General features: G+C 42.2%; 1 protein-coding gene across 1 annotated transcript in view; it reads left to right on the top strand.

Annotated features, from left to right (window-relative positions):
• Positions 1-14,331, top strand: part of ARFGEF3 (ARFGEF family member 3) — a gene marked incomplete at both ends in the record, with an annotated part of 181,862 nt that overhangs the window by 97,818 nt on the left and 69,713 nt on the right. Inside the window, 3 exons of the mRNA XM_082855540.1 lie at positions 445-778; positions 11,249-11,361; positions 12,110-13,020. Of these exons, the coding sequence (XP_082711666.1) occupies positions 445-778; positions 11,249-11,361; positions 12,110-13,020 (1,358 nt within the window). The remainder of the gene's footprint in view (positions 1-444; positions 779-11,248; positions 11,362-12,109; positions 13,021-14,331) is intronic.

The following is a 14,331-nucleotide window of genomic DNA, read 5'->3' as shown; positions in this document are numbered from 1 at the left end:
GTAGTTAACCCCAGCTTGAATTATGAGGCAAAGTATTCTGTTGATATCCCCAGGAGTGATGAGGAGTCAGGGAACGCTGGGGCGGAAGGTAGCCAGAAGAAGGAGCAGTAAAGAGCCCAACTCTTACTTGTCTTTTTTTTTTTTTTTGCGGTACGCGGGCCTCTCACTGTTGTGGCCTCGCATGTTGCGGAGCACAGGCTCCGGACATGCAGGCTCAGCGGCCATGGCTCACGGGCCCAGCCGCTCCGCGGCACGTGGGATCTTCCCAGACCGGGGCACGAACCCGTATCCCCTGCATCGGCAGGCGGACTCTCAACCACTGCGCCACCAGGGAAGCCCTTACTTGTCATTTTTAAGGCACCTGGCATTTACCCTCAGGATAGTATTCGTATTTTATCATTCGGCTTGTAGGGAAACTTTCCTTTCTTCTCGTTCTCTTCTCAGGAAAAACCTTTGCCCTGCTCTCATCGTGATCCTGGGCAATCCAATTCATGACAAAACTATCACCTCTGCTCATAGCGGCAACACGAGTACCAGCATCGAATCGGACTCTGCGTCTCCAGGGGTTTCTGACCACGGCCGGGGGTCAGGCTGCTCCTCCACCGCACCAGCCCTCAGTGGGCCCGTGGCTCGGACCATCTATTACATTGCAGCTGAGCTGGTCCGGCTGGTGGGGTCAGTGGACTCCATGAAGCCTGTGCTGCAGTCGCTCTATCACCGCGTGCTGCTTTACCCCCCACCCCAGCACCGGGTGGAAGCCATCAAAATAATGAAAGAGGTAGGGAGGCAGTGAAGGATGCCACCAGGTCTGCCAAGAGGGGTGAGCACCGTGCCTTGCACAAAGGAAGTACTTAGAAAATGTTTGTCAGTCACCTGCTGGAACTTAATTGCTTCTGTACAGTATCCAGTAACAAATAGTATCTTTAGCACTGGGGGCTGTGTGTGCATGTGTTGGGACTGGGCTAAGGGGGTGTTGATAAGTGCTCACTGAAGCAAAGCCATTTGATAATTTTAACTACATGCATCTGACTGGACCCCAGGCTGAGCTTTCATTTTGCTCCCTCAGGTACTGTCTGTGCAGATGTATATGTTTTTTGTTTTTTGGGTTTTTTTGAATTTTATTTATTTTTTTATACAGCAGGTACTTATTAGTTATCCATTTTGTACACATCAGTGTATACATGTCAATCGCAATCGCCCAATTCATCACACCACCACCCGCACCCCCCACCGCTTTCCCCCTTTGGTGTCCATACGTTTGTTCTCTACATCCGTGTCTCAGTCTCTGCCCTGCAAACGGATTCACCTGTACCATTTTTCTAGGTTCCACATATATGCGTTAATGTACAATATTTGTTTTTCTCTTTCTGACTTACTTCACTCTGTATGACAGTCTCTAGCTCCATCCACGTCTCTACAAATGACCCAATTTTGTTCCTTTTTATGGCTGAGCAATATTCCATTGTATCTGTGGACCACATCTTCTTTATCGATTCGTTTGTTGACGGGCATTGAGGTTGCTTCCATGACCTGGCTATTGTAAATAGTGCTGCATGAACATTGGGGTGCATGTGTTTTTTTGAATTACAGTTTTCTCTGGGTATATGCCCACTAGTGGGATTGCAGGGACATACGGTAACTCTATTTTTAGTTTTTTAAGGAACCTCCATACTGTTCTCCATAGTGGTTGTATCAATTTACATTCCCACCAACAGTGCAAGAGGATTCCCTTTTCTCCACACCCTCTCCAGCATTTGTTGTTTGTAGATTTTCTGATGATGCCCATTGTGACTGGTGGGAGGTAATACCTCATTGTAGTTTTGATTTGCATTTCTCTAATAATTAGTGATGTTGAGCAGTTTTTCATGTGCTTCTTGGCCATCTGTGTGTCTTCTTTGGAGAAATGTCTATTTAGGTCTTCTGCCCATTTTTGGATTGGGGTGTATGTTTTTTTAATATTGAGCTGCATGAGCTGTTTATATATTTTGGAGTTTAATCCTTTGTCCGTTGATTCGTTTGCAAATATTTTCTCCCATTCTGAGGGTTGTCTTTTTGTCTTGTTTATGGTTTCCTTTGCTGTGCAAAAGCTTTTAAGTTTCATTAGGTCCCATTTGTTTATTTTTCTTTTATTTCCATTACTCTAGGAGGTGGCTCAAAAAAGATCTTGCTGTGATTTATGTCAAAGAGTGTTCTTCCTATGTTTTCATCTAAGAGTTTTATAGTGTCCGGTCTTACATTTAGGTCTCGAATCCATTTTGAGTTTATTTTTGTGTATGGTGTTAGGGAATGTTCTAATTTCAGTCCTTTACATGTAGCTGTCCAGTTTTCCCAGCACCACTTATTGAAGAGACTGTCTTTTCTCCATTGTATATCCTTGCCTCCTTTGTCATAGATTAGTTGACCATAGGTGTGTGGGTTTATCTCTGAGCTTTCTATCCTGTTCCATTCATCTATATTTCTGTTGTTGTGCCAGTACCATATTGCCTTGATTACTGTAGCTTTGTAGTATAGTCTGTAGTCAGGGAGGCTGATTCCTCGAGCTCTGCTTTTTTCCCGCAAGACTGCTTTGGCTATTTCGGGTCTTTTCTGTCTCCATACAAATTTTAAGATTTTTTTGTTCTGGTTCTGTAAAAAAAAAAATGCCATTGGTAATTTGATAGGGATTGCACTGAATCTGTAGATTGCTTTGGGTAGTATAGTCATTTTCACAATATTCATTCTTCCAATCCAAGAATATGGTATGTCTCTCCATCTGTTTGTATCATCTTTAATTTCTTCCATTAGTGTCTTATAGTTTTCTGCATATAGGTCTTTTGTCTCCCTAGGTAGGTTTATTCCTAGGTATTTTATTCTTTTTGTTGCAGTGGTAAATGGGAGTGTTTCCTTAATTTCTCTTTCAGATTTTTCATCATTAGTGAATAGGAATGCAAGAGATTTCTCTGCATTAATTTTGTATCCTACAACTTTACCAAATTCATTGATTAGCTCTAGTAGTTTTCTAGTGGCATCTTAGGTTTCTCTATGTATACTATCATGTCATCTGCAAACAGTGACAGTTTTACTTCTGCTTTTCCAATTTGTGTTCCTTTTATTTCTCTTTCTTCTCTGATTGCCATGGCTAGGACTTCCAAAACTATGTTGAATAATAGTGGTGAGAGTGGACATCCTTGTCTTGTTCCTGATCTTAGAGGAAATGCTTTCATTTTTTTTACCATTGAGAATGATGTTTGCTGTGCGTTTCTCGTATATGGCCTTTATTATGTTGAGGTAGGTTCCCTCTATGCCCACTTTCTGGAGAGTTTTTATCATAAATGAGTGTTGAATTTTGTCAAAAGCTTTTTCTGCATGTATTGAGATGATCATATGGTTTTTCTTCTTCAGTTTGTTAATATGATGTATCACATTGATTGATTTGCGTATATTGAAGAATCCTTGCATCGCTGGGATAAATCCCGCTGATCATGGTGTATGATCCTTTTAATGTGTTGTTGGATTCTGTTTGCTAGTATTATGTTGAGGATTTTTGCATCTACATTCATCAGTGATATTTGTCTGTAACTTTGTAGTATCTTTGTCTGGTTTTAGGATCAGGGTGATGGTGGCCTCATAGAATGAGTTTGGGGTGTTCCTTCCTCTGAAATTTTTTGGAAGAGTTTGAGAAGGATGGGTGTTAGCTGTTCTCTAAATGTTTGATAGAATTCACCTGTGAAGCCATCTGGTCCTGGACTTTTGTTTGCTGGAAGATTTTTAATCACAGTTTCAATTTCATACTTGTGATTGGTCTGTTCATATTTTCTATTTCTTCCTGGTTCAGTCTTGGAAGGTTATACCTTTCTAAGAATTTGTCAGTTACTTCCAGGTTTTCCATTTTATTGGCATAGAGTTGCTTGTAGTAGTCTCTTAGGATGCTTTGTATTTCTGCGGTGTCTGTTGTAACTTCTCCTTTTTCATTTCTCATTTTATTGATTTGAGTCCTCTCCCTCTTTTTCTTGATGAGTCTGGCTAATGGCTTATCAATTTTGTTTATCTTCTCAAAGAACCAGCTTTTAGTTTTATTGATCTTTGCAATTGTTTTCTTTGTTTCTATTTCATTTATTTCTGCTCTGATCTTTATGATTTCTTTGATTCTCCCTACTTTGGGTTTGTTAGTTGTTCTTTCTCTATTTCCTTTAGGTGTACATTAGATTGTTTATTTGAGATTTTTCTTTTTTCTTGAGGTAGGCTTATATAGCTATAAACTTCCCTTTTAGAACTGCTTTATGCCGCATCCCATAGGTTTTGGATCATCGTGTTTTCATTATCAATTGTCTCTAGATATTTTTTGATTTCCTCTTTGATTTCTTCAGTGATCTCTTGGTTATTTAGTAATGTCTTGTTTAGCCTCCGTGTGTTTGTGTTTTTTACGTTTTTTTCCCTGTGGAAAGAAGCATAGTGTTGTGGTCAGAAAAGATGCCTGATATGATTTTAATTTTCTTAAATCTACTGAGGCTTGATTTTTGACCCAAGATGTGATCCATCCTGGAGAATGTTCCGTGCACACTTGAGAAGAAAGTTTAATCTGCTGTTTTTGGATGGAATGTCTTATAAATATCAATTAAATCTATCTGGTCTGTTGTGTCATTTAAAGCTTCTGTTTCCTTATTAATTTTCTGTCTGGAAGATCTGTCCATTAGTGTAAAAGTGAGGTGTTATAGTCCCCCACTATTATTGTGTTACTGTTGATTTCCTCTTTTATAGCTGTTAGCAGTTGCCTTATGTATTGAGGTGCTCCTATGTTGGGTGCATATATATTTATAATTGTTATATCTTCTTCTTGGAGTGATACCTTGATCATTATGTAGTGTCTTTCCTTGTCTTTTGTAACATTCTTTATTTTTTTGTTGTTTTTGTTTCTTGCGGTACACGGGCCTCTCACTGCTGTGGCCTCTCCCATTGCGGAGCACAGGCTCTGGACGTGCAGGCTCAGTGGCCATGGCTCACGGGCCCGGCCGCTCCACGGCATGTGGGATCCTCCCGGACCGGGGCACGAACCCGTGTCCCCTGCATCGGCAGGTGGACTCTCAACCACTGCGCCACCAGGGAAGCCCTAACATTCTTTAAAGTCTCTTTTATCTGATATGAGTATTGCTACTCAAGCTTTCTTTTGATTTCCATTTGCATGGAATCTCTTTTTCTATTCCCTCACTTTCAGTCTGTATGTGTCCCTAGGTCTGAAGTGGGTCTCTTGTAGACAGCATATATATGGATTTTGTTTTTGTATACATTCAGCAAGCCTGAGTCTTTTGGTTGGAGCATTTAATCCATTCACGTTTACAGTAATTATCCATATGTATGTTCCTATTACCATTTTCTTAATTGTTTTGGGTTTGTTTTTGTAGATCCTTTTCTTCTCTTGTGTTTCCCACTTAGAGAAGTTCCTTTAGCAGTTGTTGTAGAGCTGGTTTGGTGGTGCTGAATTCTCTTAGCTTTTGCTTGTCTGTAAAGCTTTGGATTTCTCCATTGAATCTGAATAAGATCCTTGCCAGGTAGAGTAATCTTGGTTGTAGGTTCTTCCCGTTCATCACTTTAAGTATATCATGCCACACCCTTCTGGCTTGCAGAGTTTCTGCTGAGAAATCACCTGTTAACCTTATGGGAATTCTCTTGTATGTTATTTGTCGTTTTTCCCTTGCTGCTTTGAATAATTTTTCTTTGTCTTTAATTTTTGCCAATTTGATTACTATGTGTCTCGGCGTGTATCTTCTTGGGTTTATCCTGTATGGGACCCTCTGCGCTTCCTGGACTTGGGTGGCTATTTCCTTTCCCATGTTAGGGAAGTTTTCGACTATAATCTCTTCAAATATTTTCTCGGGTCCTTTCTCTCTCTCTTCTCCTTCTGGGACCCCTGTAATGGGAATGTTGTTGTGTTTAATGTTGTCCCAGAGGTCTCTTAGGCTGTCTTCATTTCTTTTCATTCTCTTCTCTTTAATGTGTTCCACAGCAGTGAATTCCACCATTCTGTCTTCCAGGTCACTTATACGTTCTGCCTCAGTTATTCTGCTGTTGATTCCTTCTAGTGTATTTTTCATTTCAGTTATTTTATTGTTCATCTCTGTTTTTTTGTTCTTTAATTCTTTTAGGTCTTTGTTAAGCATGTTTACATCTTCTCGATCTTTGCCTCCATTCTTTTTCCAAGGTCCTGGATCATCTTCACTATCATTATTCTGAATTCTTTTTCTGGAAGGTTGCCTATCTCCACTTCATTTAGTTGTTTTTCTGGGGTTTTATATTTTTCCTTCATCTGGTACATAGCCCTGTGCCTTTTCATTTTGTCTATCTTTCTATGAATGTGATTCTTTTTCCACAGGCTGCAGGATTGTAGTTCCTCTTGCTTCTGCTGTCTGCCCTCTGGTGGATGAGGCTATCTAAGAGGCTTGTGCAAGTTTCCTGATGGGAGGGACTGGTGGTGGGTAGAGCTGACTGTTGCTCTGGTGGGCAGAACTCAGTAAAACTTTAATCCGATTGACTGCTGATGGGTGGGCCTGGGTTCCGTCCCTGTTGGTTGTTTGGCCTGAGGCGACCCAGCACTGGAGCCTACCCGAGCTCTTTGGTGGGGCTAATGGCGGACTCTGGGAGGGCTCACACCAAGGAGTACTTCCCAGAACTTCTCCTGCCAGTGTCCTTGTCCTCACGGTGGGACAGAACCACCCCTCGCCTCTGCAGGAGACCCTGCAACACTAGCAGGTAGGTCTGGTTCAGTCTCCCCTGGGGTCACTACTCCTTCCCCTGGGTCCTGATGCGCACACTACTTTGTGTGTGCCCTCCAAGAGTGGAGTCTCTCTTTCCCCCAGTCCTGTCGGAAGTCCTGCAGTCAAATCCTGCTAGCCTCCAAAGTCTGATTCTCTAGGAATTCCTCCTCCCATTGCCAGGCCCCCAGCTTTGGTAGCCTTACCTGGGGCTCAGCATCTTCACTCCAGTGGGTGGAGTTCTGTGGTATAATTGTTCTCCAGTTTGTGAGTCACTCACCCAGCAGTTAATGGGATTTGATTTTATTGTGATTGCGTGTGTGCCTCCTGCTGTCTCACTGTGGCTTCTCCTTTGTCTTTGGATGTGGGGTATCATTTTTGGTGTGTTCCAGTGTCTTCCTGTCGATGATTGTTCACCAGTTAGTTGTGATTCCAGTGTTGTCACAAGAGGGAGTGAGAGCACGTCCTTCTGCTCTGCCATCTTACTAATCAGTGTATAGATTCTTATAAATTTTTTAAGTGCTGACAAAAATGTAGACTTTGATTATAGGGCATCAGTATACCATTGCTGGTGTACTTTATCTTTGTATCTTTTTCTCCAGACTCCAGAGGCCCCCACAGATGTATATGTTTATTCACTTTTGCCAGAATTGGATTTCAAAATGATTTTATACTCAGCTTGTACATTACCCCAAAAAGAAAGTTTTCCCTTCCACAAAGAAACTAAGACTTCAAGGGGTCAAATGATTTGCCCCGGGTCAAAAGAAAGAGAAAGAGTGCAGATCTCCATCTGACCCTAAGCCTATGGTCTTCCCTACACACATTTCTCACTGGACTTGATTTTCATATTACAATGCAGATGATTCTAGCGACTCCTTTCCTAGCACTGGCTCAGCTACCCCTTTAATGAACCTGGGTCTGAGTCAAGGTATGAATCCTCTCTCTGCCACCTATCAGCTAGGTTATAGTAGCTAAATCATTTAACTCTGAACTTAACCATTTTATTATCTGTACATATCTGTGTACATACATACATGTATCTGTGGCAGTATTCCAAAGATTGCCAGTTCAAAGTGCAGTAAAGTTTGTATAAGTACTTTGTGAGTCTTTAAAGTGATAAACATCTGGTAAACTTACTGCTACCCTGAGGAAGAGAAAAACATACAGAGGCTGAAAACAGCTGGTTCTCATCACCTCCTGCCTGAAGCAGTGCACCCTTCGACCTGGTTTCCTTGACTCCTGCCTGTCTTCTTTTCTTCCTTTTATTTTCCTGGACTTATGTTTGTAAATCACCACTGTTAATTTTCCACTCTTTAATGGTGCCTATTGCCTCTCGCATCAAGCTTGAAATACTCTGCCCAGTTTCCAGATCCGGCATCATTCTCATGTCCCATCATTTCCCAGGATGGACCCTCATTCCATCTAACTGACCCTGCTTTGTTCCGTTTCTACTTTCCTGCTTCTGTTCTAGCTCCCCCTGTTCTGTGCCCATTGGCCACACTTCCACTTCACCCAGTTAAGTGGTTGATCACAATAAGCTAGGCAGACACTGCTGGCACTTCATATTAGCTTATTTACAAACTCCTTTAGGGATCTAATATTATGCCCATTTTCCAGGTGGGGAAACTGAGGCTACATGAGGAGAGGTTTACTTGCCCAGAGTCCTTGTGAACAGTATGACTAAAACATAAACCCAGATGTTCTAATTACAGCGGCCTCTCTGTTAAAATCCTCTTTCTTTATGACTCTGCTTCCTCAGGCCATTGATTTAGCTCTTCTGTAAATCCCATCCCACCATTTAGCAATTGATTATATGTCTCATCACACTGACCGCTTCCCAGTACAATGTGGAACAAGCTTCTTGTCTCCCTAAATATAGTTTTGTATACATTGTTTTTGTGCGTTCCCCTGGTACCTAACACTACAGTGCTTATAGTTTTGTATACATTGGTTTTGTATGTTCCCCTGGTACCTGATACTACAGTGCTTGAATGAGAATAAGTGTACATTTTAACTGAATGACGGAGAAACCCGAAGACAGAATATCTGCCAACAGGGTGTTTTGAAGCAGCAGCATCCCTTCTTTCCCCCTCAGAGTTGACAGGCACTGGAGTGATTATTGCCCACGGCAGAGCCACTAGATAGCTGAATGCTAAGTAAATACTTTGCCTACAAGGTGTGTAGTTCTCAGTGTACTTTCAATAACAACTTCTTTAGTACTGCAAAGGAAATTAGTTGTGGTTTCCCCTTTTCATAGATTTGCTAGCTTCCCAAGGTCAGTTTGCAGGGCGAGGCTGGAACTGACACCAGGGGATCACATCCAGGCCGTGCTGCCCCGCGGAGCGTGGCAGACTCACGTGGGCCAGGTTGTTCTCAGAAGCATTGCGTCCACTTACTGTGGCAATACCAATAGCTTGGGAAGGTTGGTAACCTAGAAACCAAAATGTGCAGGGCTTATGCACACAGAGAAAACCGCTGGGCGCCCAGGATGTTTGTTTACCCTTTTGGAGTCTGAACGCCCGTGTGTTATTTCCCTGTTCTCTCTCTAATTTGTCACTCCACACACCATGTGTGTTCTGTGCCTATTAATCAAAGGCATACAGGACATTTTGCTTTTCAAAGTACATTTTCTTTTTTGCTTCTACTTCCCCCCCCCCCAAAACATTCCATCATCAAAAAGAACACCTTGCTTCCTTTTCTCTCTCCCATGTTTCGGCCTTAGAAGGAGGCCCTAGTCTTTATCAGACCTGTGACACCCTAGCCCCTGACACCACGTTCCTCATTTCCACCGGAAGAAGATGAGGTTAAACATGTCTTGCTTTTCTTTAAGTATTTGTTGAGAGTCCTCAAGAAGCCTAACTACTCAGTCTCCTTTCGCTCCAGGTTCTGAAGCACCTGAAAAATAAACACAAGATCAATGTGAGAATTAAAACATGTCATCTAATTTATTACTGGTAAAGTTGGATTCGGGAATGTAATGGGATCCCAAGAGAAAGTGAGATTTCCCACTCCTGTGGCCCTGAAATGCACTTGTCCTTCTAACAAGAGATGGGACAGCTAGAGGCCCAGAGGCGTGGCCACTTCACTTGGCTGCCAGCCTGCAGGCAGGCAGAGGGAGAGAGGGGGAGAGAAAGAGAGAGACTGCCTTGACCTCTGGCATTATCACTGCTTTTTTGATGTCAAAGGAAAAAAGTGGAAGCTTCATCTTTGTGCCTCCAAGAGAGCAGAAGTTCCCAATTTCTGGCAGAAGCAAGAAATATGGAAAGAGAAAAACATGTAACTTTTTCTACGTGATATACATTTTCTTGCAAGTATAAGTCCCTTTGAAAATAATGGACATAGCAGTAGGATGTCTGCTTCAATATACTTAATTAATCAATCTTTCTTAGTCTCAAATTGAAGTTTTCTGTACAGACGCCTACCATATGGAAATAAAAATTAGTGTGGACTGAAAAATTATGAAAATTCTATACATGAAGACTTGTGAGATACAGCCAAAACAGTGCATAGAAGGATATTTATAGTTTCAATGACTTACATCAAAAAACAGAAAGCCTAAAGTTAATGTTCTAATTCTCCAACTTAGGTAGTTTGGAAAAGAAGAGCAGATTAAATTCAAAAAAGTAGAAAGGAGGAAAAGTAAGCATAAAAACAGTAAGTACTGATGTGATAAAAAGCAAATGTAATATAGTGAATTAATAAAGTGAAAAACACGAGGACTCTGAAAAAACTAAGGAAATCGAAGAACTCCTGGCAAAAGCAATTGAAAATTCTAGAATAGGTAAAAACAAATAAATAGAAATAAGAATGGGGGAAAAAAAGCATATAACCATAGATGTTGCAAATATTAAATTAAGGAAGATAGTAAGGCACCTTTAGGCCAGTAAATTTGAAAACTTAGATATAATAGATAAATCCCTAGGAAATAACACAACCTTTAAAAAATTGGTTCAAGGAGAAATTGAGGACCTAAGTAGTCCTATCATCTTTAAAGAAATTGAATCAGTAGTTAAAATCTTCCCATTAAGAAAAAAAATTAGTGGCCCCATACAGCTTTAGAAACAAGTTATACCAACATTCAAAGAATGGGTTAGTTCTAATAATACATGAACTTTTCCAGGGAATAGAAAGGGAACTGGTTTCTCAACCCAGTTTTTGAAGCTAGCCAATTTGATAGCAAAATAAGACAGGGAGAGAGGATCAGGAAGTTAAATTACAGGCCAGGCTTACTAAGAAACATAGATGCAGGTGCTTGTGGTTCTGTGCTATAAAAATTTTGAAACAATCCCTCAGGGGATACTCTTTATCTAAGCCAGTCCTGAACTGGGGAGCCAGGAACCCAATGTGCATTCTAAGTCAAGAACACCTAGGTCAGATTTATTAAGATTTGAATTCCAAATAGTTGTGTTTCTCCTTAGACTGTATCGTGCAATAGAGAATGTACATGCTTATTTGATCTCACGGTTCTTTTGCTTTTTTATGATATTCACTTTTCTGTTATTCTTTTTTCCTTATTCTTAAAGCTACTTGGGAGCCCGCAGCGTCTCTGTGATTTGGCAGGACCCAGCTCCACTGAACCTGAACCCAAAAAAAGATCAATTTCAAAACGAAAGTCTCATCTGGATCTTCTCAAACTGTAAGATACATTCTCATTTGGGGATCTGTATTGATTGGTGAAGACAGCTTCTCTGAATATTCTTAACGTTGTTTCCAAATCCCTGAAATTGTTTGAATCTATATTATATGAAATGGGACTAATAATGTACCTGCAGGCCATAGGAGAAGTCTTACCTCAATTTTTTATAATCATATAACTTTCCATATTTTCAATGACTTCAAGAAAAAAGTGTACCAGATGAAATGTCCAAAAATTCTTCATTGGGGTTATTTTAGGGAAATCCTTTTTGATTTACAATACTGTAGCTATATGATTCCTTTACATATAGCCCCTCTAGGAAATGGAATATTATCTGATTTGTAATAGTTGTAGTCACGTGCATCTCTTCAGAAATACAGTTCTTTGACAGAGGAAGGTCCATATTATCCTATAGCATTATAAATGTTTTCTCTTTGGAAAACTGAACATAATACAAAAGTGAGATGATTCTGTGCCTGTCCTTGTGAAGATTATAAATTCCCATCCACAGTCTTTATTTGTACTCATATAAACCAGCCAACTGAGAGTGTGATTCAAGGTGGGCCACTTTCCAGCCTGACCATATTTGTTTCACTTATTGTTCATTTTATTTTTTTGCCCAGATTTCATGTAAATTACAGTATCTGTTTTGAATATTAGACTGTTCACCAGTCTAACAATTCTTATTCATTTTGGAGCCTTTTTCTATGTTTCGCGTATTGATGCCGTCTCCTTTGAACGCTTTCAGCATCATGGATGGCATGACTGAGGCGTGCATCAAGGGTGGCATCGAAGCCTGCTATGCTGCCGTGTCCTGCGTCTGCACCTTGCTTGGGGCCTTAGAAGAGCTCAGCCAGGGCAAGGGCTTGAGCGAAAGTCAGGTCCAGCTGCTGCTTCTGCGCCTGGAGGAGCTGAAGGACGGGGCTGAATCGAGCCGAGACTCCATGGAGATCAATGAGGCTGACTTCCGCTGGCAGCGGCGAGTCCTGTCCTCGGAACACACGCCCTGGGAGTCGGGGAACGAGCGGAGCCCTGACATCAGCATCAGTGTTACCACGGACACGGGTCAAACCACTTTGGAGGGAGAGTTGGGTCAGACCACACCCGAGGACCACTCCGAAAACCACAAGAATGGCCTCAAGTCGCCAGCCGTCCAGGAGGGCAAGGAGATTCTGAGCAAAGTGTCAGAACCGGAAGCCGTGGACCAGCCAGATGTGGTTCAAAGGAGCCACATGGTTGCCTACCCCGATATAACTAACTTCCTGTCCGTTGACTGCAGGATGAGGTCCTACGGATCCAGATACAGTGAGAGCAATTTCAGCGTAGACGACCAAGACCTCTCTAGGACGGAGTTTGATTCCTGTGATCAGTACTCGATGGCAGCAGAAAAGGACTCGGGGAGGTCTGACGTGTCGGACATCGGGTCCGACAACTGTTCTCTAGTTGATGGGGAGCAGACCCCTCGGGACTGCCTGGGCCACAGGTCCCTGCGGACTGCGGCTCTGTCTCTCAAACTACTGAAGAACCAGGAAGCCGATCAGCACAGCGCCCGGCTGTTCGTGCAGTCCCTGGAGAGCCTCCTGCCGCGCCTCCTGGCCCTGCCCAGCGTGGAAGAGGTGGACTCGGCCCTCCAGAACTTTGCCTCTACCTTCTGCTCAGGTTTGTGAATCATCTTTTGCTACTTAGTCAACAAGACTATTCAGAACATTTTGCTTAAGGGGCAGTTACCAGCATGCGTGAAGTTTGAAGTGCTCAGAGCATCTTAATGAATCTTTGGGTTTCTTATATTTAGAGAGAGCAAAGGAATGTTAACTTACTGGTGGTGGTTTGTTTGAAGTGCACAGCCGTCGATGGCTGGAATACACTGTGAGGTTGATAAATTTGTATGGTGCGGAGTGAAGGGTAAGAGGTAACTGCATTCTAGAAAGCTGCTACTGACTGAAACAAAATGACAATCTGTCACTCTCAAAACACTGAATTCTTCCTTCCTATGCTTCTACGCCTTGATGTCTAAGAATCATAGAGCACTGCACTTTTGGTTTATTGACGTGTAAATTATTTCAAATGAGGTCTTGGAGCAGATGCAGGCTGTCCTCCCAATATATTCTGAATTCCCCTGAACTTCAAACGGTGTGTGTGTGTGATACTCCAGTATACTATGGCAACATCACATTCTCCAATCTCAGATCCTTCCTGTCTGTCAAATGTCAACATTGTGACCGAGACCGTAATTTAAACAGGAGTGCTGTGGGCATCTTGGCCAAAGTATACCAGAGGGTTATACCGGTTTTATTGAAGGGCAGAAGATCGTCACCTAGGATTTTGGTGGAGGAAGGAGATAAAGAATACAGGGTAGCAGCGTTTCACACAGGGAATAATTAATTTAAAGATTGTTTTCTTGAAAGGTACTCATAAAGGGAGAACCCAGCCTTTTCCTTTCTATGTAGGGAAAACCCCAGTTCTTTCCTACTGTGTTTCTTCCTTCTTTTATGGGTCACACAGAACACTGTACTTCTGATGCTTCTGGTCATCAAATGTGTGGAAGTTTTCCCCCAAAACAACAAGCAAGCCTCTGACACCAGCTGGGTGTCCTACAGTTTAACTCAGTTCTGACGCTACCTACTTGCTACCCCCGCTACAGACACCAGCTGCAAGCCCAGGTAACACGAGTTACCTGTGCTTCTGATGGATTGGCTGTAAACCAGAGGTTCCCATGACCGCCTCCTTAGGCTTGCTTAATTTGCTAGAATAGCTCACAGAACTCAGGGAAACACTCACTTTTGTTTACCAGTTTACAAAAGGATCACCCCAGGGTGATCAACTGTGCCTTCCCCTGAAATTCAGGGGTCTCTTGACCACAGGATGTTGAGGTGCATGGACCTCCCTGGGCCTGTGCTCAGGACTAGAAAGGACTGACCCTGAGGACCAACATGGAACCGTCAAAAGCCAAGATCACCGCTTGCTCTTCCA

The sequence above is a fragment of the Leucopleurus acutus genome, assembly GCF_964270905.1.
Source record: "Leucopleurus acutus genome assembly, chromosome: 15".
Taxonomy (NCBI): Eukaryota; Metazoa; Chordata; class Mammalia; order Artiodactyla; family Delphinidae; genus Leucopleurus; species Leucopleurus acutus.
The sequence above is the reverse complement of the archived record's forward strand: the minus strand, read 5'-3'. Positions and strand labels throughout refer to the sequence as shown.